The sequence below is a fragment of the Danio rerio genome, chromosome 13 (assembly GCF_052040795.2).
Source record: "Danio rerio strain M-AB ecotype USA chromosome 13, GRCz13ab, whole genome shotgun sequence".
NCBI lineage: Eukaryota > Metazoa > Chordata > Actinopteri > Cypriniformes > Danionidae > Danio > Danio rerio.
The window spans coordinates 37,166,509-37,193,688 of record NC_141033.1 but is presented as its reverse complement, the minus strand read 5'-3'; the positions used below and the strand labels follow the sequence as shown (position 1 = coordinate 37,193,688).

The 27,180-nt window shown below is 34.9% G+C and overlaps 1 protein-coding gene across 4 annotated transcripts in view; it reads right to left on the bottom strand.

The window, feature by feature from the left end:
* Window positions 1-699: 699 nt before the first annotated feature.
* Window positions 700-27,180, bottom strand: part of macrod2 (mono-ADP ribosylhydrolase 2) — an 862,504-nt gene continuing 836,023 nt past the window's right edge. For 2 of the 4 annotated variants that reach the window (XM_087277688.1, XM_087277689.1), the window contains 5 exons: window positions 24,160-24,222; window positions 20,979-21,014; window positions 6,864-6,917; window positions 4,673-4,747; window positions 700-2,185 (listed from right to left, as the gene is read on the bottom strand). In XM_087277688.1, coding sequence (XP_087133814.1) covers window positions 2,154-2,185; window positions 4,673-4,747; window positions 6,864-6,917; window positions 20,979-21,014; window positions 24,160-24,222 — 260 coding nt within the window. In that variant the 3' untranslated portion in view covers window positions 700-2,153. 4 annotated transcript variants of the gene reach the window in all.

The window sequence follows — 27,180 nt, the reverse complement described above, 5'->3', positions numbered from 1 at the left end:
ATATGCGGAAGTATGCTGAAGTACTTTTAATTTGTCGGTTAACTAGGTCAAGCGGTTCCGGTAAACTGTATTCAGTTACAAAACCGGCACGTTTGAAGTCTGTTTTCTTTAAAAATCAGCAATCTCCACTGCCTGACTGATATTCGATATAAAGTGGGTCTCAGAATGTATATGAAGCACTGCTATGAATAATTTTTTTTTTAACAATTTATTTTGCCTCAGTATATTCAATGGAGCTTCTTCGCTAGCCCACTAATTCTGACAAGTGTGTGCATGTAAATGGCTTTTCATTTAGTTTTACGCTTGAGCAACTAAATGAATGCCAAAGTCTATTTAACTGATTATATTTTAATTACATTACAACATTGATGCTAGCGGTTCATTCCGCTGTGGCGACCCCAGATTAATAAAGGGACTAAGCCGACAAGAAAATGAATGAATGAATGAATGAATGAATGAATGAATGAATGAACATTGATGCTGTAAAAGGAACCATATGAAATGGAAAAAAGTCACATTAACCGTTCACTGGAAGTTTATCAGTATGGGAAGAAACACTAGCTCCACATGTACCTTATTGGTGTTGAGTGTAGTTGTCACTTCTTCACTGTACAACTACATGTAATGCTGTAAGCTATCAAACAAAACAATATTGATAGATTAATTATAGCACACAACCATAAAACTCACAGACTTCAATTCCCAGGGAAACAACTTTATACCTTTATTCATAGTTGTTTTATAGCAAAGCAAACATCAAAGGATGAAGGCAGAAATTCATCTGATATACAGTATGGCACCACTTAAAGGAGGAAATCAACTTCTTGAATACACTGTTTAATCATCAACAACCTAAAAAATCATATGCAAGAAAAACTAACCAACCAAATTAGAACCCAAAGGAAAAGACGTAAAACATATAGATTTTTTTTGTCATTGTTATCGTTGTTTAAAGAAAGAAATGCATCAATCATCATCTTAAGTAGCATTAATTCATTCAAAGCCACACGCTTACAATTGGCCTTTTAAATTTTCCATCACCGTTTTAATTATTTACTACGTATCTCATGAAATAAGGCAGATTTTTAGAGATGCAGAGACAATCTGGTCAAAATATTGAGAACTGCTCGTGAAACGACTAAGAGAGAGAGAGAGGGACTGTAAATAAAAGATTTGAAACAATGCTGGCATGCATCTAAACACGTTGGAGGGAGGGAATTAATTCGTTAGCGCACTCGTCAAAAAACGGCCACGTCAGTCTGACACAACAGAGGCTTTTTCCTTTTTTTCAACAGGCATTCAGAGCAGCTTTGAAGATAAAACATGATCATTGCTCATTTGAGAGATTAAAGGGCGGCTCTGTGAGCGTGATGTGTCGTTTCAAAGCAGAAGAGCGAACAGACACCTCTTAAAAAAAAGCGTGCAGGAGGGAGGAATGTCACCACTCCATAGCAGATAGCAATCAAGCCACGTTTCTCCTCGTTTGACCCTACTTGGTTCTGAAGCTCACACGCAAAGCCAGAAAATCTTTAAAGTGACATCGTCGATATATACGCACACGCACTCACTCAGAAACGGACATTTACAGCCATTTTAGTGTTTGCTTTTTTTCACCTGAAAGAAAGACTAATTGGTGGAAACAGATCGCATTTGGTTTGAATCGTCGTGCACTACTAGTGGAAAATCCAGCCTTGGCTATGCACTGACAACAAATCAAAGGTTAACTAATAATTTTAGGAAGCATTCTGACCGATCTGCCTAATTCAAATCCAGCACCAAGATGCCATATTAAAAAAAAAAAAACATCAAATATAAAATGAGAATAAGTATGGATCAAGCAGCATGTCAGTGAGGTATAGCGGCCTCCTCCAGCTCCACAATCCCTGCACTCTCTCTGATATGTTCAAATCTCTCATTTGTTCCTTTATTTTCATATAGCTATACATTTAGATTTTTTTTTGATTTATTATCAGGATGAGGAAGAGGAAAGGAAATACAGGTTGAATAGAAGGAAAGATGGTGAATGAGGTGGGGGTCAACTCTTTTTTTTTTCCCAGTGTTTGTGGGCGACTCCCTGGCGTGGGACAAAATTGGTGTGATGTTTGCCTTCACACAGTTTGCCGGCACTCATTCCTGTGAGGCTGATTGTCGTCTCATTCCTGTGCGCTCTTCTTGCCTTGGCCATCTTAATAAAAAGCAAACACATAAGCAGAATGAAATATAGATGTTAGGAAAATCACTAATGATCCAGAATAATCAATCAATCAATCAATCAATCAATCAATCAATCAATCAATCAATCAATCAATCAATCAATCAATCAATCAATCAATCAATCAAACCAACTGTTATCATCTCTCTCTATCTCTCTCTCTCTATCTCTCTCTCTCTGTATCTATCTCTCTCTCTCTCTCTCTCTCTATCTATCTATCTATCTATCTATCTATCTATCTATCTATCTATCTATCCATCCATCCATCCATCCATCCATCCATCCATCCATCCATCCATCCATCCAATCAAATGCTTTGTGTTTGATTTATTAACATACATGAGTTGGGCATCATTCCAGCCACCCACCCACAATCCCACCCACCCATCCATCCATCCATCCATCCATCCATCCATCCATCCATCCATCCATCCATCCATCCAAATACTGTGTGTTTAATTTATTAACATACATGAGTTGGGCATCATTCCAGCCACCCACCCACCCACCAATCCATCCATCCATCCATCCATCCATCCATCCATCCATCCATCCATCCATCCATCCATCCATCCATCCATCCATCCATCCATCAGCATTTGATTTCTGTTAAAATTATATGGAATAAATGTTTTTGACAAAAATATATACAAACAATATCAATACATACACATTACTGTTTGCATAGATACACATAAAGATAGTGTACTAAATATTTTCCAGTCAGACGTAAAACTAGTGAATATAAATGGCATGCTGGGAGTTTGTATGTGCGGCCCCTAAGAGGCAAGCTGACCCCAGGGTTCCTGAAATGACAGCACAGCAAAACTCTTATCACACATGATTTATCAGCTTTCTCGCACTGCGTCATCTCTGCGCTCCGATCACACACGCTTTGTGTTTGATTTATTAATGTCCGTGAGGTGGGCATGCAGGTAATTCATCAAACTCAATTTAAGGAGGCATGCCAACACGTTTACTCGGAAAAATCAGGGTCACTCCGCAGTTCCAGATTAGAAAAGAAAAAGTGAATGAAGCAGGAAGGAAGAAGGAATTGTGGGTAAAGTACGGGTGTAAAAAAAGTTGAGAGCAGGCTGTTGAATGAGAGGCTAAGACATTTCTTGAAGATTAAGTATCTAACATGAACAGTAAGCAGACTTTAATCTGGTCATGATAAAAGTAAACACAAATCATTCAAGAAAATTTGCTATCGTCTGTTGAAATTCTTGATTTTGACTGGTTCAAAACTGCAATAAAATAGTTTATAACAGAGTTTGTTTAATTGGTTGGAAGGTGTGTTGTTTAAAAAACTTACAGATAATTTCAAATTAATTGATAATTTGGAAATTAATGTGCTATGATGAATTCTTTCAGAGAATTATCTTTTTTTATCTCATGTAGTGACAATGTTACAATCAGAATGCTGCATAAACATCATTTTTTTATGACTTACTTAACACATCAATCAACATATCAACATAAATAATAATGAATTACCCAGTTAGGGTATTATTACAATCTCAAGTCCATTTGTTATTATAAGATCCTCAATTACTTAGTTTTGTGTATCTTTTTTTTTTTATATATATATATATTTATTTTTTATTGTATATGTAACTGCTGCTGATTGTTGTTCATGCGATCTATATGTGTTATTTTTGTTAGTTAGTTTTGTTTTAAGAGTATGATTGTGTAATGAAGTTTATGGCCCTTTGGCCGCCGGGAAGAAGGAGGCGGAGAACCGACGCAGTTTTAAAACATTTATTAACAACAGAGACGGCAGTCTCCTAAACCAAAACAAACGGTCAAACTGAAAGCAAAAGTAAATCAATATGTCCGGGCCCGGTCCTCTCTCGGCTTCCTCTGCCATCGTTCCTCCTCTTATTGAGCTTATTCTAAAATGCGGAAGTGCGCCTGTTTTTACAATTGTTTTAGAACTTCTGATTCAGTCGCCTATGGGAGAAATAACTAGGAATAATAAACGGCAGAAAATGGTCAAACTACTTGCGCTACAAACAAATGTTTGCATTACTATACAGACTAAGTAGAATAATACAATAAGAAAATATCAGTTTACAACATCAAACAGCGAAAAGAGCAGTTTTTAACGTCTCAAAATGAATGGAAGTGAATGAGACCGGAAGTCTCGAGCAAAAAATATTCAACTGGCTGCGAATAAGAATAAGGTGAATAGTCCAGAGCTCCTTCCGTTGGATTCCGTTCCCACGGCTCTCGACCACGCCCCCTCGCCACAGATTGCATTTAGTTTATGCTAATTTTTACACTTTAATGACACTCAGAGGAAACAAACTGATACATTAATAGGGTCTTGTAAATGTATTTTACTTGCATTGCCAGGTTATTGGTTTGCATGTAAAGGTTACTTCAATAGGCTGATTTCTGGGAGTTATCAGAGTATTGGCGCAGATGTAAACATGCTCATTGATTGAATGCTTTTACCTTCAGAATTTGGTCTGCTGTCAGTTGGAGCGGAGTCGGGCTCCTTAGAGCTCTTGTCCTGGGCATTCACTTCATCTAGACATTAAGAAAACAAGATACAACAAGGAAACACGAGGAAAGAAGTCAGAGAGAAGTGAAAGCATGTCTCAAGATCACAGCTGAGCAGATGAATTAAAAGTTAGAAGCCACTGGGTAACATCTCATTGGCTACTGCACTTCTCTTAGTTGAAATAAATGTGGCGGATGCTAAAGGCGATGCCTAAGGCAACGGAGGCTTCAGCGAAGAGCAAGAGGACGAGGAGATACACCTGTGCATCATCTAAAAACACATCCAAACGCACCCTTCTGTCTTCTGGATGAATAATTAAGCACACATTTGGGTTTACTTGAGCAAATGCAACATTTACGATCCTGTTTCTTTACAGTATGTGTCTCTCAGCTGTTCGAAAAGTGCCAAAAAGGTCCACAGCCTGAAATTATAATGTAAAAATATCTCCACAGGAGCTTTTTCTTTCTTCTGAGTGAATATTAAAGCATGCATTTGAATCAGAGTCATGACCTATAGTCGCTGATGGATGTGTTCATACATTATTGTGTGATGCGAGTTCAGATTGCGTTCATGTATTTTATATTCTCTCAACTTTTATTATATAACGGTCAAAGAGATTTTACATCGAAAAACATTTACAAATGTGATTTTATAAAAACTGAATTAAAGTAAACATAAGTAAAGTGGCTGCCTCAATGTTTCGAAAATTTTTAAAATAAAATGTTATTATGGATGAAATAATAACAGATACAATATTGATGGCAATTTAGCATAGGCTAATCTATATATAATAAAATAATTTAATAAACATTACATTTTTAATACTATTAAAAAATATAAATGTAATGCTATATAAACTAAATTAAATAATAGTAAATGTAAGTAAAGCATCTGCTTCAATGTTTTAAAAAGAATTGGAAATAAAATATCAATATGGATGAAATAATAACAGGTACACAATATTGATGGAATTTTAACATATGCTGAACTGCATTTATTAAAATAATTAAATAAATATGATCAATTTAAAATACAATTAAGATTTACAGTACAAATGTGACTTTATATAAACTGAATTAAATGATAGTAAATATAAGTAAAGTGTCTGCTTCAATGTTTCAAATAAATTTATTGAAAATAAAATGTCAATATGGATGAAATAATAAGATATACAGTATTAATAGAAATTTAACATATGCTTATATGTATTTATTAAAATAATTACATTTTATTAATTTAAAATACAATGTCTGCTTTAATGTTTCAAATACATTTTCTAAAAATAAAATCTCAATATGGATGAAATATAAACAGATATATAATATTAATGACAATCTAACATAAGTTGATCTGTATTTATAAAAAATAATTAAATAAATATTCTAAATTTAAATTACTATTAGGATTTAGAGTAACACTTTATTTTGATGGTTCATTTGAGTATTAGAGACTGTCTGCTTAATATTTGTTGATACAGCTCCTTCAACAGACATTTAACAAACAATAAGAAACTTTGCAAGGGCATGTCAACTTACACTAACCCAAACCCCAACTTAACAGTCTACTTATAATCTAGTGAGAACGTAGATGCAATGTAACTTAAATTCAACAACCGGACCATCAAAATGAACCCTGACCAACTTAAGTGCTTTAATGTTTCAAATAAATGTATTGAAAATAAAATGTCAATATGGATGAAATAATTACAGATACACAATATTAATGACAATTTAACATATACAGATCTGTATTAATGTATACAATTAAATAAACATTATACACTTAAAATACTATTTACATTTACAGTACAATTCTGATTTTATAAAAACTAAATTGAATTATAGTAAATGTAAGTAAACTGTCTGCTTTAATGTTTCAAATACATTTATTAATATCAATATGGATGAAATAATAACAGAAATACAGTATTAATGGAAATGTAACATATGATTATCTGCATTTATTAAAATAATTAAATAAATACCATTAATTTAAATCATGACCAAAAATTAAATCTGCATAAACTTTAAGGCCTGAATCTCGAATCTTGTAACATTTCTAATCCTTTTTCCTTCTCATATTTCCTCTCTGAAATTCACACAAAAAAAGAAGATAAGAAATATTACAAATCTTTGTTTTTACCTTTAGTGCTGCTGCTGGTGTTCTCCTTGGTTGCGGTGACATTTTTATCAGCTTCTAAATAAACAAACAAACAAAAAACAACTACATACATTAAAAATAATAATGTATTAAGTTCCATGTCTTTTTTTTCTTTTGATTTTATTGCATTTATATGAGCAGCACAGGCTGGATTCCTCATTATCCTTTCCAGGAAGAGCAGACACATTCTTTCATCCTCCAAAACACGATTTATTATTTTATTTAGATAAGAAAGATTCTTTAAAAATTCACATTTCACATTCACGGGTCAAAGATGAGACGTTCACTTTAAGAGTCAGAAAGTCAAATTAAATTTACAAAAGAAATCTTATATACATAGAAAGCATATTAAATTCAGATAGCATGTCAAAAAGTTTCAAATATCTTTTGTGGAAATGAAATCAAAATATGAGTGAAATAATGTTACATTGTCAATCAGTCAAACTTTATATAGATATGTCATATACAGATATAAACATATTATATTATATTATATTATATTATATTATATTATATTATATTATATTATATTATATTATATTATATTATATTATATTATATGTAACTGTATTTATTGTCATTTCTTTTTTTAATTAAATTTTTTGTATTAATATTATATGGGTCTACTTAGGGTCTGAGAGCAATGCAGTTTCAATTCTTTGTGTGTCCTGTGCATGTGGTTGAATTGACAATAAAGCTAACTTTGACTTAGATATTAATGTAAAAATAAAAAAAATTCTCAATAAGTTCATATTATAGTATACTATATATAATTACAATATATATATATATATATATATATATATATATATATATATATATATATATATATATATATATATATATATATAATACACATTATTGTAATTGAATTGATAAATAACTTTTGACTAACGGGCAAAATGGGTCACACTTTATTTTGATGTTCCGTTTGTTAAATTAACCAGGAAATTAGTTACAATTAGTTACATTGCATCTACATGCAATTGGGGTTAGGGTTAGTGTTAGTTGACATGTACTAGCAAAGTTTTTATGGTCGGTTAAATGTCTGTTGAAGGAGCATTATCAACAGATATTAAGCAGACAGTCTGCTAATACCCAAATGGACCATCAAAATACAGTGTTAAAATGTTATCTTTATATATATTATTTTAAAGGGATTGTTAAATCACTAATTCTGTTATCATTTTTCCCCATCCACTTATTTCAATTCTGCTTTGGATTTTGTTTCTTATGTTGAAAGGTGATATTTTGAAGAATGCTGAAAACTGGTAACCATTGACTTCCATAGTATTTTCCCCCCCAACTATAGTATAGTTTTCTTTCAATTTACAGCTGTCTTTAAAAATTCTTCCTTTGTTTTCAACTGAAAAGAGGTCTCTTGTTTTAAATATGAGGACAATGACATTTTACAGGATGTCTTTTTTTAAACAATAGTTAAAAATGCATGATAGTCACCACATATTAATCATTCATTCTTCTTTGGCTTAGTCCCTTTATTCTTCGGGGGTTGCCACAGCAGAATGGACCGCCAACTTATCCAGCATATGTTTTACACAGCGGATGCCATTCCAGCAGCAACCCAGCACTTGGAAACACCCATACACTCTCACATGCACACACAAACACTACAACCAATTTAGTTTTTCAATTAACCTATAGTGCATGTCTTTGGGCTGTAGGGGAAACTAGAGCACCCAGCTGGAAACCTGAATGGGGCAAGCATGCAAACTCCACAAAAAAATGCCAACTGACCCAGCAACCAACAAGTGAGGTGACAATGCTAACCACTGAGCCACCGTGTTGCCCTTATATCAGTCATACAAGGGAATAAAATGCAATTGCTGTATCAATTTTAAGCACTCACAAGTCACTATTTTGGGCTTACACCTCCAGTCTGTATCATTAACCATTACACCACAACACCCCCAAGACATCAACTTCAATAAGAGATTACACCACATCTTTGAATTCTTCACTATGAGACCCATGTATAATATTTAAACATGAAAAAATATGGCCTCTCGCCTTCAAGAGGAACAAAACAAATGAAAGGGGAAGCATAGAAAATTAATTAGAAAGCGCCTTGAGTCTTTATCATTCTCAAACTAATTCAAACTCCCACAATAACATTCTCTACTCTAAACACCCCAGCATGGAAAAAAAATCTCCTTCCAGCGGCACATACACGCACGGCTGATGCAACTCACGAACGACAGCGTTTGTCTGCAAAAAAACCATATTTACCGTCATGAAGATCTCAAAAAATACTAACAAACATCAGCTGAACACAAGCGTACAATCACTGGCGCTTCAACATCACGGCCTCTATTTTCACTGTGATGCCACAAGCTTTCATGCTTATTTCATCACAAGCTTTTTCGGTCTGAGAGACAATTCTTGGGGTTACGGTGTTAACGTTTCAACAACTCCAGACGATGGCTTTAATGCAACCTTTCAGAAGAAAAGCTGCCCAGACGCTTCGCTCTCCCTTGTGGCCGCACTGATTTAACGGCGCAAAGCTGCAAGTGATGGATTTGTGTTTCGAACTTGGGGGAAAAAAGGCTCCTTTCATTGGTGAAATAGAGCAGCGTGGATGAGGCAAGGTGAGGGAGAGCACGAGCAAACGCCGCCACCATCATTTCATTTCATTCTTGTCTGGCGGCACCGTAGAGGGAGAAATTGAAACCGAGTGCGATACGATTCAGCAGCACTGTTTCCATTACCGCCCACTTCTGGAAGCAAGTCTCCTTGCCGTCCCTCGCTTGCCCATTTATACATATTCCTGCACAAATGGAGAGCTGGAGTAAACAAAGAGTCACAAACGTGTGCGCAGAGGCGGTGCAGAAATGTACGCTGCAAAATATTTGTCATGAGTATTTTGGTCTTGTTTTTAAGAAAAGAAAAAAATCTGAAAACAAAATATTTTTACCTGAGTGGAAACAGTATGCTGGTTTTTATATGTTTGATTGTTCATTTTTCGATTGTTCATTTATTTATTGTTCTTAACTCAATTCTGCTCCTGGAGATCTACCTTACTGCAAAGTTGATCAAACACACCTGTCTTTAATTAACAAGCGCTTCTTCGGGTTTAGTTTGGTTTAGGTTTAGTTGTGTTTGATCAGAGTTGGAGCTGAACTCTGCAGGAAGGTAGATCGCAGGAACAGAACTGGACACCCCTGCTGTAAATGGTGGGTTGTCTTATTGCAACACTTGGTTAAATATGGACAAGCAGATGGCTTAAAATTATAATAATTTAATAACAAAAAAAATATTGGGACTGTTAATATTTGATAATCCAGCATTTTTAGAGTGTACTCCTATGGCAAAAAGTTAATCATAATTTATATTTTCTAAAATATTTTCAAAATATTCAATTTATATCATCTTTAATTATATGTAACTTTTTAGAATGCAGACTGTATCAAAGTAAAATAAATAGAAATATGTTATGTTTATTCCTAAAATTTGATGTTTAAGATGAGTACAATGGGTGGAACGGTGGCTCAGTGGTTAGCACTGTTGCCTCACAAGGAAGAAAGTCGCTGGTTCAGTTGACATTTCTGTGTGGAGTTTGTGTGAGTTTCCTCTGGGTGCTTCGGAGTATGTGTGTGAATGAGTGTGTATGGAATACTGGAACAGCTGCAATACAGGGTTGCAGCTGGGAGTGCATGCACTGTGTAAAACATATGCTGAATAAGTTGGTGGTTCATTCTGCTGTGGCGACCCCATGTTGAAGGGACTAAGGCAAAGGAAAATTAATGAATGAATGAAGGTAAGAACAACTTAATTCAAGATACACTGGAATATGATTAGGGGCAATATATACTGTTTAGATTGTTTATTTATTTTCATTTTATGCATCTCCTCTTCATATTTAGGCATTCAACAAATACACTGATATTATGCATATTGTATATGCATTAGACATTTATTTATTCATTAATTTTCTTTTCAACTTAGTCCCTTTATTCATTATTAGTCCCTTTATTCATTGTTGCCACAGCAAAATCAACCACCAACTTATCCAGCATATATTTTACGCAGTGGATGCTCTTCCAGTCGCAACCCAGAACTGGGAAACCATTTATTATAAAAAGATGTAAATGATATCACATTATACAATTAAAGTTGTCATGAAATAAGCGTAATGCCTTTTATATAAAATATTCTCCAATAAAACAAAACATTTATTGTTGTTAATGTATTTTTTCCTCAAACAAAAGCATGTTCATTTCATATGGCCTTTATACTGTAACAATTTTTCTTTTAACAATTGTACTAATCTTAGTGTTTTGATATAAGGTGAATGTATAACAAACATATATAAATTATATCTTAAAGAGCACCTATTTTAACCCTTTCACAAGACATAAGATAAGACTTGGTGTCTCCAAAATATGTCTGTAAAGTTTCAGCTCAAAATATCCATCAGATAATTTATTATAGCCTCTAGAATCTGCCCATTATGGTGTCTGAGTATACTATAGCCGTTTTTGTAGCCTGTGGCTTTAAATGCAAATGAGCTGCTTCTTACCCCCCACCGCTCCCACATGCGTCTGCTTTTGATCATGTGCTACATCAAGTAAACAGCAAAGTGACAGAGACAGACTCCGAGGAAGCTGAAATACAGCTCAGTCAAAATTACCAAGTAATTTCATGTATTTGTGGTGGAGTTTATTCAAGCCTTTCTGACATGATGAGTCACACGCAAATGCCGTTTGCAGTACACTGACACTGTGCGACCGTGGTGATTATAGCGGTTAAGAATTAAGGGGTGATTTTACTGTCTTTATTACAAACAGGCTCAGTTTTAAAACATTTTAAACAGAGAGTTGGAACAGATATTTTAATCCCAGTTTATTTGCAATTTTTTTTTTTTTTTTGTGGACATGTGTATACATGAAGTTGATTTTCATCATAGATGCCTTTTAAGATTTAATTAATATAAATAGTTTTTTTCCTCCCAGTTTTGTTGTATGCATCATAAGGTTATTTATTCAATCAACAAGACAAAAACAAATCTGATAAAGCAAACGACTTGCTGTGCAGATCCTGCCTTTAAAACACGTTTAACACTTTTAGTTATCCTAAACAGAGGACAGCATTTTAAGTGCATGGACAGGTACTGAAATGAGAAAGTTAGGGCTGCCACTCACATAAAGCTAGAAGTTCAATTGAGACTCTGGCTTCTCCTGATGTGCTGTCTCTCCCTCTCTTTCCTATAATAATGTCAGGCCTGAGAGCTAGCCCTGCCACTTTGGGTTTCTAATAAGCAGCACTGATCAAAACACAACAACCAGCCTTTGAAAAAATAAAAAACCTAAAAACAAGATGCTGGAATTTCAATCAATGCCGGCGCTTGCTTCCAACTGCTGGCCCGTACGGCAGGAGATGCAGCGCAAATTCGCCAGCTCTCTAATTTAGCTTTTCAGCCGACAACAACAGTATGAGTTCGGTCTTTCGGGAAGAGAGTCTGACGTGCCGTGAAACAAATAAAGTAGCCAAAGGCTGTCAAGCAGGAAAAAGTCTGTGAAATGTGACATGGAGGGTAGATGGGCACTTGAGTCTGCTTCTCCAGAAATGTGAGAGAAAACAACTGAATCGTCTACCTACAGTAGAACAGATTTCACGCTTCTGATGCAATCTGATGTTTAAAGGGCTAAAATGAAGATTCTGTCATCATTTACTTACTGTCATGTCCGTCCAAACTCATGATACTTCCATTCATCTTCAGAAAAACTAAATCTGAGAGATTTCTGAGCAACCATTGCAAGTTTATTTTAGTTGAGGCAGCCAAATTTGAATAAGTGGAATGTGGGATTGAGAGTCAGGATGGATATTTATATAACTGGAGAAGTTTTCAGAAAGTTGCACTGTCTTGTTAACATATCTACTCATGTTTATTCATATTTTATTTTACTATAACTTATGTAAATCAATGTGTGACTGTATCTCTTCTGCTCTCAGTCACTGACACTGGAACAGAACTGTGCTAACTGTGCAGAACTGGCTATCATTGATTAGGCTGTGTTCATGTGACAAAAATGTCTACTAGTGCTCAGCAATGTTTTTTTTTTAGGTGAAATACAGGACAAAACATTATTCTATAGCTGAGTTTTGGGTAGAAACTTTGTTATGGGTAGAAATAAGAACGAACAAACAAACAAACAAACAAACAAACAAACAAAAACACTTCCACTAAAGGAAATAAAAATATATATAGAAAAATAAATATTAAACACGTCATGTTTTTTTTTCCTGGGAATAATCTTTCTGAAGGAGCTGTTGACATGGAATTGAACCAGATTTTGGTAAAAAAAAAAAAAAAAAACCCTTACAATATAAACATAAAAAAAAAACGTCTGAAAAATGAGTTATGTGTATAACAATGAAATGAAACAAGGAGAAAGGACTGAACTATTGAAATGTACTTAATACTTTATATAAAAGCCTTTTTTAGTGATGGCCAGGTTAAGGATTACTCATATAGATATTGAAGTCACATGAATTGATCAAATGTGAGTTTTTCACTGACTTCAACAGTGTAAAAATCTTGATGGTTCTCTGGGGCTCATCTATCAAATCTGATCTTTAAATTGTATTCTGGCTGGACCATTCTACAACTTGATTTTCTTTCCCTGAAAACATTTTACAATACTTTTGCACCATTTCATTTGATCACACATAACTTCATTTAAATATAAACTAATTTGATTTGTTTTATTTGCATAAAAAATTTATTTGGTTGTTACCTACATCCAGGGAAAATCAAGAAGAAGTCAAATCAAGAAGTCAACAGCTCCTTTAAAAATATGTTTTCTGAGAAAAATAAATAAACTAAATTGGCCACAGTGTATGTGTGAGAATGAGTATTTTCCAGTACTGGGTTGCAACTAGAAGGACATCCGCTGTGTAAAACATATGCTGGATAAGTTGGCGGTTCATTCCGCTGTGGTGAACACTGATGAATAAAGGGACTAAGCCGGAGGAAAATGAATGGTTAAATGAAGGTAAGAACAACTTAATTCAAGATACACTGGAATATAATTAAGGGCAATATATATATATATATATATATATATATATATATATATATATATATATATATATATATATATATATAACTTAATATTTTATTTCCTCCTTGACTTATAAGTGTTCTGAAAACACAATGCCATTCATCTAAATACTTTATTTCGATTTTAATTGGAAAAAGTTATTTGATTTGTTTTCTTTGCATACATGGATTTCTTTGGTTGTTACCAACATCCGTGAAAATTTTCAAGTCAATTCCACTTTTAGAAATGTATTTTCTGGAAAAAAATCGTGATCTGTAAGTATAACATATTTTCTCTAGTGTAGAGACAGAAAGCTCTTAACAAAAAATAAAAGATGAATGAACAACACAGATGTTCATTAATTATTAAAAAAAAACACACACATTAAAATAAATGTTTTAGTTTTTTGTAATACATGTAAATATGTATAAATAATATATATAAATAAATGTATTCTTAATGTAAATTAATTTCTTATTGTTCTACAAACTGCTGTAAAAAATAACATTCTCATTTTGGGGATAACTAACCCTTTTACAATTTATTTTATTATTATAATAATGAAGGATATAGGCTTTAAACATATCACCTAAGTCTATGCCATGAAATAAAATGTTTGAGTAATTTATCCTTATTTACCTGAGAAATTCTATTGGACTCTCAGTAAATTCTTTTCTGCACAGCGGCTGAGCAAACTCAAGTCTAGCTTCAATAAATTGTCGTCTTTTCTTTGCTTCATATGCTTCCATTGAAATTAACTGCACTTAGGCGTAATGAAAGTTTGATGGTCTTGTCGTGTGGGTGGTATCTTTACAGTCAGTGCAGGGCAACTCACAAAGCATGGTAGAGGAAACTTGTGAGCGAGGGAGATAGAGAACGGGAGGAGGGGTTGGGGGCAGATGTAAGTCATATTCATATTCAGACAAGCAGAAAATTAGATCCTCCACCAACCATTCGCTCAAGAGCTTGTGAGAGGCTTGTGGGTCCATTGTTAGGCAGCATAAATCGACTGCACCGCGCAAATAATGACCGGCCGTGTCAGGCGGACATCAACATCTTTCCTCATCCCCTCTAAACCCAACAATAAAGTCAAAGACAGTGGCCAAAACAAAAGAGCAGTAATCATGAAGGAATTCTCAGGATATGATATACATTATATGCTTACAGGACACAGGGGAAAAGAGCATGGTAACTATAAGGGTTGTGCCCCATTCAAAATTGATTATTTTACATTAAATGTTGGGGAGAGGAATACAATTTTCTCATATTTTCTTTTTCTTTTCATTAAACAATTGTATTTTGTGTTGCTTAAGGTGATATTTATTAACCAAACTTCTTCTCAATTGTTTCTGGCTTATCACTTTTGCAGAAGTAGATGAAGCTGCTAGAAATGCAAAGGCCTGCACGTCTCAAATTAACTTGAGCTCTGCAGCAAAACTTCCTGTGAGCTGAGATGGCTTGAAAATGAACACAGAATATTTGCAGTTAAGAAGTCTTGTGCTTTTGACGTTGTGCAGAGAATTAGTAGAAAAGGAGGACGTGTGCATGGGTGCGGCCAATGGAGGACTGGGGAGTGATTGACAAGTGACAAATTCCACTAAACTCCACCTGTTAATTTCAGCTGTGTATAAAAGCTTAAATCAGGAAATAAAAGTTGTTGTGCACCTCCTGAATGTAACTCTTGCATTGCATTGAGGAAAACAGAATTCTGTGAATCAAATTATTCATTTGTATCCAATAAATTACTAATATTTTTGAAATTGAAGAAAAGCCTCTCCTGACCTTTTTATTGAAAACGCATGGAATTGATAAAAAAATCCAACATAAACAAGGGCGGCAAAGTGGCTCGGTAGTTAACACTGTCGCCTCACAGCAAGAAGGTTGCTGGTTTGAGTCCCGGCTGAGCCAGTTGGCATTTCGGTTTTTGAGTTTGCATGCTCTCCCTCTGTTGGCATGGGTTTCCTCCGGGTGCTCCGGTTTCCCCCACAGTCCAAAGACATACGCTTTAGGTAAATTGGATGAACTAAATGAGCCGTAGTGTATGAGTGTGAGTGTGTGTGTGTGTGTGTGTGTTTGTGTGTGTATATGGGTGTTTCCCAGTTCTGGGTTGCAGCTGGAAGGGCATGCACTGCGTAAAACATATGCCTGGAATAGTTGGCAGTTCATTCTACAGTGGCGACCTCTGAAATAGAGACTAAGCCGAAAATTAAAGAATGAATGTTAAACAAGATAGAAACTCATACAGGTTGGGGACATTTTGTGGGTAAGTAAATGTGTAAATGGTCAAATAGGAAGCAACACATTTTTGGCTGCTGACTATTAACACATTTTAGACTAAAGAAAAAAACAGCCAAAAGTAGGAGTTGAAAAAAAAATGCTGCACCACACTGCCCAGAAGTGTCTGCCCCCAGCTGTTGCCATTGCTCAATGTGAAGGAGCTTTCACACCAGATGCAGAAAGCATGTGCTACGAAACCTATTCCCTTCACTTCACTGCAATATGTAAAGGCGGGTTTGATGTTGCGTCAACCAAAGTGCAAGAGCAACAGAGCCTGTGAGTTCAAAATTTTTAATTATTATTATTATTATTATTAAAGGTGCTGTTTGTAAGTATTTGACTCTTCTAAAGCATAAAAATGCCATAATATGTTTGCAGATATTTAAGAAACATGCCAAGTGAACATTGTTTATCTGAAAAACAATGGTGAAGTCAGATATTCTGCCTTGAAAATGTGTTTTCCGTAACGGAACGCTGTCTTTGTTTTGGTTCTTTTAACCTGCTCATTGCCAGTTTAGACAATTATATTCCAGCACCACAGTTTGCCTAGGTGGAAAACAGCATATTTGATTCCTTCAGCCAGAAAGGCTCTAAAAGCATGGGTCCGTGACCAAAATGCGACCTCCGGTGCACAGTAGCAGAATCTGAAATGTAACATGTTCCATTTGAGGGTATTAATTAGCAAATAATATTAACATTGCGAGCGTGAACAATAGGTGAGCAGGTTACATTGTAACCCTGTGTCCTAACCACATGCTGTATGACGAGATTTGCAGTGATAAGCAATTTGCCTGTTTGCACCAGACAAAACATGGTAGAAATACAGCCATTCAGAAGCACAGAATATGCACTCACTCATGAAATGGTGAGGTTTAAGATCAAATTAATACATTTTAAACCTCTTATAAAAATAAAAATTATAAAAATTATAAAAATATTCTGGTTTCAGTTTTTAACCAAGTGGATCAAAAAATTTTACTTCAGCGAAATCCTACTTTTGGGTAAAGCTTCGTGAGCACAGTTTTAACATTGAACATTGAAATAAAGTAAAAGTAAAAAAAAATTAGCAAATCATACCACACATTTTACAAACACTACATTTTAATGGCACTGCATGTGTTTCTCAGTACACTACAATAGGTGATCTATTTGAGCATGACAACAGGCACATTAATAGGACGACGCCATAAAAGAGCTTATGGGCAAATCCACCGTTATGGATGTGACATTTGCAGTAAAATCTCACAACATAAATTTACATAGAAAGTATATGTTATATGTATATATTGACGTTATATTGAAACATCTGTTTATATTTTTCAAAACAAATAACCACAGAGTTGTGGGATCAAAAAAATATCACCCTGTAAACATTTTTATATTTATTATTTGTTATATTTGTGAGGAAAATAAACATGCTTTATGGATGTAACCAAAAAAGTTTGCAAGTTTACAGTATACAAAAAACTTTGTTGTAGAAATTCTGTGAATTAAACTGCACAAAATAAAAGATGCTAATCAAAAGGATAAGAGTTGGCTCTCTGTGAAACAAAAGTGATTGATTTTATTTTATTTGATATTTTTACATTTATAAGGAAGATCTCTGTTATGGATGTGACATCTCTCCATTATGGATGTGACTTATGTGAAATTGGCATTTGTGTGACTTTGGTAAATCAAATATAAAATTTTGAAAACATTGACAGAGACATTTTTGAGTATGTTTACAGTACAAGCCCACACAAAAGCTTATAAAGAGTTTAGTTTTTTTTTTTTTTTTTTTTTCATAAAAACTGCATGGAATGCTCTTATGCTAATTAACTGGTGAACTAAAAAAATATTAAAACTCAACTCAATTTTTGGCGTAATAAATAAATTATGTCATTAATTATGTCACACAGATATCCTTCACTCTCTCATGTGCCATCTTGCATTGCTGTTATAGCTAATAATGTAACATTGTTGCTGTGTTCATTCAATAAATACTAAGTACATTGATTCTAACATAATAGTTAGCATTTCAAAACAGTTTAATCATAAATCAATAACTCTTCCCACAATAATTATATCTTATAGTAAAATGAGTGTAATAAGAGGAATGGCTGGTCTCTGTCTGTCTACTTTCTACTGTGTACAGCAACTGTTTACTTTGTGGATGCTTAATGTTCAGTGTGCCAGTATTTATATATTTTATTCTGGAGCCAGTTATGCACGAAGTAGCCATAAACAGGAAACTGTACATCCACCCAGTTGTTATAACAAAATAAATCCCTTCAGGGTGATTCAAGACCCATCTGCTCCATGTCCTGTGCATTCCGTCGGTGTTTATTCTGCAATAACAGCGGTCTAGATGTACACTACCCCTGACTTAACTCTCACAGTTTCCAAAGACACGAGCCTGAAAAAGCAAGGATGTCTAGCGAAACTCTGTCAAACGCAACTCTACACTCCCCCGAACAGCTTTAGCAGAGTTTGGACAGAGTGGAGGCACCTGCAATGTTTACCATCCCAGTGAATGCTTCTTGGCCGTTTCATTTATAACCTTTTCTCCCATACCTGGATTGTTTAAGTCCTCAAGGCTGTTTGACTCTCACAGCGGGCTGGCAGCTCAAGGCTGAACACAAACAACCAAACCAATAACCCAGGCCTAACTGGGGCACAGGACCAGTGTAATCGAACCAGTGACTCACAAAAGCACCTCGCCAGACGCTTTTCACATGTCACTCAGGAGGTTAATGGAAAGGAACTCGAGTGAAAGCAGAACAAGAGAACAAGCTTACAGCCATCCTTACATTCACAAGAGGTTTGTTGGGTAAAACCACTCAATACCTCAGAAGTCCAAGGAATTATCTGTCCGTCCTTCGCTTGAAAGGTGATATAATAGATCAAAACTCATGTCATCTGGAAAAGATGAGTTGATACATCTCACTTCAACACAAGAAGCTCAGGGTGGCCTTCAATCGTCGTTTAACATGTAAAAAGCTACATCTGCAAGTGAATGGCTACATTTCAGACCAACGTACGGCTTTGTGTGAGCTGAGCTCATCATTAAAACACACATCAATGTAATTCCAGGCCTATTCACGCGCAACAACGGAGGGTAACCTTTTCAAAGAGCCAGACCATGAGAGCTAATGAAGTGCTAAATGTGGAGAGCAAACTTCATTTTCATATGTAAATATTCAAAGGTTGCGGGGCAAGGGCAGACATATTTTCTCTGGAACAACATCGAGGAGAGGAGGAGAAAGGGAAAAGCAGTCTGGGAGGCACTTGATTGTGCGCTGGGCTTTTTCTTCATGGCGTCGCTGTGTGATGGTGAAGCTTCCAACAATTAGAGCCAATTAAAAGGTATTGAGTGGAAACAAACCCTGTGGGGAGGGTTTGAGTGTAAATACCACAGATCCGTCTCATGCACGTTCCTCAGTGAAAAGCCAAGTGGTTCCTCTCATCTGTATTCCGCCCTCTCAAAGCGTGGAGTGAGAAACACGACGAAGGGTTTCTACAGAGCCCGGTGGCGTTGTATTCAGATCGCATTTGCCTAAAGTTACAAGATGTGCTTTGACGAGCTGCCATTGTGCGAGAAAGAGGTCCTCTCCGGCTCTGAAAAGCTTCCAGTTCTCTCAGGGCCAAGAAAGGCCATGCTTGGAAAAACCAAAGGAAAAAAAAGAAGATGTGAAAAGAGAACATAGGGGTCACCTGGTTTAAGGGTCAGATCGAAAGTGCTGAGGAGAATTGAGTGGGGAGTTTGGTGGTGGATCAGTAAAGCACATTAAGCTGAGGGAGGAAAATAGTAGACTTGATTTTAAATGTGCCATTTGTTGATGTAAATCCATATGATGAGCTCAGTATATAACATGAGTTTAAAGGGCTGGTAATTCTCTCATCATTCACTCGTGTTGGTCTAAACTGGACTTCTTTTATTCACATGTGCAAAATGCATCAGTTGTTTTATTCTATGCAGTTAAAGGTGCAATATGTAGGTTTCTAAAGCATAAAATACTATAATGTTTGAAAATATTTAAGAAACATGCCATGTTTATATTTGTTTATCTGAAAAACAATGCTGACGCCAGATATTCTGCTTTGAAAATGTGCATTACATGTTGGAACGTTGTCTTTGTTTTGATTCTTTTAATCCGTCCACTGCCAGTTTAGCCAATAATATTGTAGCCCCGCGGGTTGCCTTGTTGGAAAACAATGCATTTGATTAATTCAGTCAGGAAAGCTCTCAATGTGTCCGTGACTGAAATGCAATCTTCAGTGGACAGTAACAGCCTCTGAAATGAGAATTAGATTCAGAGTTCCACATGAGATGTTTATTAAATAGCAAATAATATAAATATTATGAATGTAAACATTAGGTGAGCAGGTTACATTGTAACCCCATGTCATAACAGAATGCTACGTGACGACATTTGCAGTGATATTCAATTTGGCTGTTTGCACCAGACGAAACACGACAGAAATTTAAATACAGCCATTCAGAAGCACTGAATATGCACTCACTCACTCACATAATGGTAAGGTTTAAGATCTAATTAATACAAATTAAACCTCATTAACATTATTAAATGTACATGCTGAATCACTGATATGTGTTGGTTTTGATCCCAAAGTTCTAATTTCAAATGGTTTACTTTATTTTCAAGATCTGAGGTAAACTATCTGCTGCTTCATCAGTATGGCAATACATATCATGCAAATTGGCATTCAAACAAATTATAGGCATTTAACACTGAATAAAGCACAACAGGTGTACCTGAGGTGATCACTGTCAAAGTTGTCTGTTGTTCAGCTGCAAGAAACAGAAATTCGATGTAATATGGAGGTAACAAAAACTACTTTTAATATTGAAAATATTCCTTCTATTGCGTGCCGTTGCGTTTATATTGAACACAAATTAAATCAGCCTTTAGGTTTGATAGTGACTCGCTCCTGTTGGTCCTCAATCTGGCAACCTGCGCTTGCGTGTGTTTTGATTCAGGAATGCAATACCTTGTTCAACCACTGAGTGTCAAACCTACATACTGCACCTTTAAATGAGTACTAGATAATATTGTTAAATAGAAAAGCCTATGCAATTGTAAAATTAAATAATAATGATAATACAAATAATAACAATATTGTTGTGAAAACAAATAAATAAAAATAGAATAAAAACACATTTATAACATAAAAAACTCCAATTAATTTGATTGAATAACCAAACTAATAAGATTTATATAACATATTTATATTAAAATTGAACACTGGTTTGTTTCAGAACCAATTTAGACAAAATACAGGCCTATAATCAATCAACAAATGTAACAAAAATATTATCTTAATAAAATTTTAGGTCTTTATGACAAACTATACAGATTCTCTTTACATGCCTTCCTTGCATGGGTGCATAAGAACCAAACCTTAATTGGGGTCAGTAGCAACTAAATGACAAAAAAATCCTTATGCAACTACAATTAACTATTACTAACACACTATTTTTAATACAAGTCCTCAATTTTTTACACTTTTATTACAAGTTTATAGGTCTTCAAAAGCTATATAATAGTTTGGTAACACTTCATTTTGGCCCATTTGAGTATTAGTAGACTGTCTGCTTAATTTCTGCTGATACTGTTCCTTCAACAGACATTTAACTGAATATAAGAACTTTGCAAGTACGTCAACTTACACTAACCCTAACCTCAAACTAACAGTCTACTTATAATCTAATGAGAATTACTTGGCATGTAGATGCAATGTAACTTAAATTTAACAAATGCACCATTAAAATAAAGTGTGACCAATAGCTTTGTGGGACAAAAAAGACTATTATCTGTGATTAAAGGTCAAAAACTAGATTAATATGGTTCATTAATGAATCATTCAAACTAAACTGACTCAAAAGAAGGATTCAACCACAAATTAAAAAAAAAGTTTTAAATGAAATAATTGAATGTTATGTAAATAATAAATTGTTCTCTTCTTCAGATCTCTTCTTCTTGAAATGACGACTACAATCCAAAAAATAATTCAAAAGCACAAAACAAAAAAGTAACAATAAAAGTGAAAGAAGTAAGAAAGAGAGGGCGTCCCCTTTGCCATGACCTCAAGAGCTGCAAAAACGCAGCTGCCAAAGGTAGCAGGACCTGCTGCGAAATCTGAACAAGTGACTTAGCATAATGTGTGGTCTGCTGTTGAACCTGACCCACCGCCTGTGCCTCGACATGAGATTCTACACACCAGTAAAAGTTACAGAAATACAAAACAGGATCCAAAACCTTCTTCGTGAGCACCTTTAGACCTTGATGGAAAGAAATGTGAGAATAGAGGAAGCAAAGTTCTTAGATGTTATAAAAAATAATGTTTTAAATAACTTCTCATGTCCATAAATGCAAATGAGATCCATAATTTTACCCTATTTTAACCTTCAAAACGTTTCTGTTGATTCTTTGATAGACAAAGTTCAAAATAAGAAAAGTTCCTTAAAATTGTTCTACCAGAAGTACTAACTGTCACTTTTTATCAATGTAATGCATCATTGCAATAAAAGTATATATATAAATAAATATATATTTAAAAACAAAAATCAACAACCCCAAACAGCTGAAAGAATGTCCTCTTAATCCTCAAATCAAAATGTTTATCTGTGGTTTTCAGTATACAGCAGATTTCTTAGTGTTTTCTTTTTTTTTTTTTTTTTGCATCAAGCAAAGATGGCTGTTTAAGTTTATTAACTACAGTGGTCCCTCGCTGTAACAGGGTTCACCTTTTGTGGCCTTGTAGTTTCGCGGATCTTTTTAGTGCAATTTGATGCTTTTTTTTAACAGCACATTGTGTTCTGTGTCTTGATTGGCTGTAGACCATTGTCAATAAATTTCCTCCACGTTCTATGTACTGTACTGAATGCGTTCAGTTTGCCAAATTAACGATGCGTGCGTTGGGTGTGTGTTACTTCCAACTGTCATGTGTGTGGCGCATCCGGCGTGCAACCCCTCAAGAACAGCGTCTGCTTTAGTTTTGTGGAAGAGTGACTGCAGCTAAAAAGCTTTATGAACCCTTTGCCGACATGGATGAATGTTTGCGCCTGACAACGGATTTAGATCTTTGGTTTCATTCAACTGGACTTATTTTTCAACAAAAGTTTGAACCTTGAGAATGTTTAAGAGAGTTTAAATAAGAGTGTAAAAATGTTATTGCCTGTCTGAGAAAAGTGTATAAAATGTGTAGTGAGGGGTTTTACAGCCTTAAAACATATTTAATAATAGTAATTGTATAATAGTAAAATAATCATAATGATACAAAAATCAAGCTGACTACTATGCGGATTTCGCCTATTGCAGGTTATTTTTAGAATGTAACTCCCACGAATAATGAGGGTCCACTGTACAAAAATTGTGTTGCCGTCTTCTTAAAACTTGTAATATCCAGAAATCTAATTGATTTCTATTATCATAAATGAATGCATGACATTTTAATCTGTTAAAATCTTTAAATGCCAGATTTTAGGATTTGCATACGATGGAGGGTGTTTAACAGTTGAATAGTCTCTCTCTCTCTCTCTCTCTCTCTCTCTCTCTCTCTCTCTCTCTCTCTCTCTCTCTCTATATATATATATATATATATATATATATATATATATATATATATATATATATATATATATATATATATATATATATATTTGTTATATTGCAGCCATTTTCGAAAATCACTTAAGTACATTTTTCTCCTCATTATTGTACACACAGCACCCCATATTGACAGAAAAACACAGAATCGTTGACATTTCAAATAGTCACAATTCACATAGAGTACGTTCAACACCTGTTTATGCATAGAATCCAAATAAAGTACACCTAGAAAGGTTTTGCATTAATGTGTACAAATAATTTAGGCTCTACTGATGGGATTTAATTGTGATGGGACTGTGTTATATAACTCAATTTCAAACATACCCTCAACCTCCATGAGATCCTCTTGACTGATGCCCGGCCCAGTGTCAGCACTCTTTGTTGAGTCTATAGACACAGAGAAGAGAAACAGAGAAAATATTCTGAACGTGACTGCCATTACAAAGCGAATGAGGTTAAAAACTGCTTCCAAAATAGCAACACCATCAGCAGCCCTAGCTTTCAAAGTGAATATGTCACAGCTTTAGCCTGGTCCCGCCAAAGTGTCTGTGGCTTTCTTCCTCTTGCTGTTTTCCTTTTGTTTAATATGCATTAAAGCGCCCAAATTGGACGTGACTTCTAATGGATTTTGTATGGCTTTGAGAGGAAGCGGGGGACAAAATGAATAGGCATGAGCAAAACAAAACAAAACTGCCATTGTCGAATGTAAGCTGTGCTCCCTATGCCTCGGCGCTCTTCACTTTGGCCGTGGATCCTCCATATTCCTCACACACTCTCCGTCTGGAGGGCTGTGGGAGGGACGAACTCGCTGATCAAAAGCAGATCTTCAAAGCCGCGCTCCTTCCAGCTTATTTGAGCAGGACTCCTCTTCTCCTACATTCCCCCTGCTTTGATGCTAACAGGGTTGTGGGCCATAGGTGACTACATAATGGAGAGCAGACAATGCATTCTGGGTGCAGGAGCGGGGCACAAATGACAGGTGGATCAGCTGTGTTTGAAGTCTAGGGTCCATCAGCAGATGGGTGTAGATGCTGAGGAAAGTTTGTGATGGTCACATATGTGGGTGAACTCATACAATGGTGGCACGGTGGCTGCATGGGAAGCTATTATATGGCTCAGATTCCATTAAAAGTCTACTCTAAAAATGTGGACAATAAATTAATATAGCATGAACAATTTCCAAAATTGTATACACAAGAGTGTGGCTACATCATTTGGTTATATATTAAAAGCATCAATAAATTTAAATCTTTTATCAATTAAATTAGGCATACGTTATTTGTTAGTATTTTGCTATATACAGTAAATTTTGGCTAAATTAAGAAAACAATGACTTAGCCAATTTTAAATGATAACATTTTCAAAATGTTCCCTGTTTACACATCCATGAAAATGACCAAAAACACAGTATTACATATGACAGGGCAGTATTTGGCGCTGTCACCAATTTAGCAAATAGTAGCTTTAGGGAAGTGAATATGAGCCATTTGCGGCTTAGCACTGATGTGTACATTACGTGAATTTGTAGTGAGTGTACAAGATTAATCTCCACTGTTGGTTTTAATGTGAAGTAAATCCACAGTTGTCTAATGAAGCAATAGCAAACACTTGAGCAAAAACAACAACTACACTACCACATACTCTGCCATTGTTGTGTATGTTTGTTTGTGCTACATGCATTTAATCTAGACCTCCCTAAACATGTTCTATGCACGCACTTGATGTCATTGTTTTCAAAGACATTAGTTTTCAGGTATTTACACAAATATCGTCATCTTTTTAAAAATGTTCTGATGTTAAAATAGGTTCCAAATCCCAGTGATTTTGAGGCCCTTGGAACTTAAATTGTTCAGTTCACCTAACTTAATACTTAAGTAGATTATACTTAAATTGTTCAGTTCACCAAACTTAGTACTAAGTATGGGGAACTGAAAAATTTAAGTATAGTCTACAAAACTGGCAAATTTAAAAAAAAACTTAAGTATGCAAGTTTTGGGAGACTCCATTACTAAATTAAATTGAGGCAACGAGTTTACTCAATTAATTTAGTTCAGTCAACTTATTAGTTTTTTTTTTTTTGTTATCCATGGAACAATGGAACTACAGTGCACTAGAAGGCACTGGTCAGACACCTGGAATATATAATAGGTGAGTGGGTGAATGAAGAAGAGATTTAGTTGTGGTAGAGGAAACACATGGGCTGCGTCCGAAACCGCGTACTTCCATACTATATAGTATGCTAAAATCAGAATGCGAGCCGAGTAGTATGTCCGAATTCATAGAATTCGAAAATCAGTATGCAAAAAGTACCTGTATGACTTACTACTTCCGGCGAGATTCTGAAGTGCGCATCCCATGCACGCTGCGCTATCCTATGATGCCCCTCGAGAGAATTCATGAATGGGAGTGAAGCGACACAACTGATGCAGGTAGTTCGCGTGACCATAACAAAGTGTAGGATGTAGTAAGTCCAAATTCTATTCAAACTTTTCACGTTCATAGTGTATAGAACATACTTTTCTAACGGCCGAGTAGTATGTTTTAAATTCAAATGCAGTTCCCACTGAGTAGTAGGGGGCTTCCAATGCAGCCCTGGTTTCTTGGAGCTACTTCATACTGTTTGTATTGTGAAGTTCTACTTGGGAAACCTTGCGTTTTAAGCTCAGCCTGAGGACTTCCTTAAGTCCAGATAACTGAATGTTAGAAAAATGTATTAGATAGCTGTCTGAATAAGATTTGACATTTTGGATACCATCATTATGAAGTTTAATTCCTCATTTATCTGCAAGTCGCTAAACCAACGCAAATGTAGATCAACATATCTCAACGCACAAAATGTTTTTTTTTTACTCCGAATCAGTGACCAGTTCTTATTTTTTCTATGCATATGTATATATAAATATATATATATATATATATATATATATATATATATATATATATATATATATATATATATATATATATATATATATATATTCATTAGTTGGAAAATATGTTGAATTAAAGAAAAATGTACCCTTTTCCTTAAGTTATGCATAAAAAAAAACAAATAAGAACTGATACAATATATACATAATAATATATATATGTGCATGCGTGTGTGTAATAATATACTATGAAAACATGTTTAAATAAATTTTAAACAAAAAATAAGTAGCCATTTTTTCACATTATGATGAATAAATATACCTGACGCCATTTGTTTTCTGATTAAAAAAAAAGACCTTTTACCTAAAAGGTTGACATATTAGAATTTTACAGTCAAGACTACATTTGTGAAAATGACCTATTTTTTTTCAAAGGATTAATTATGATTTTAAGCTCACTACACTTGAAATCTTA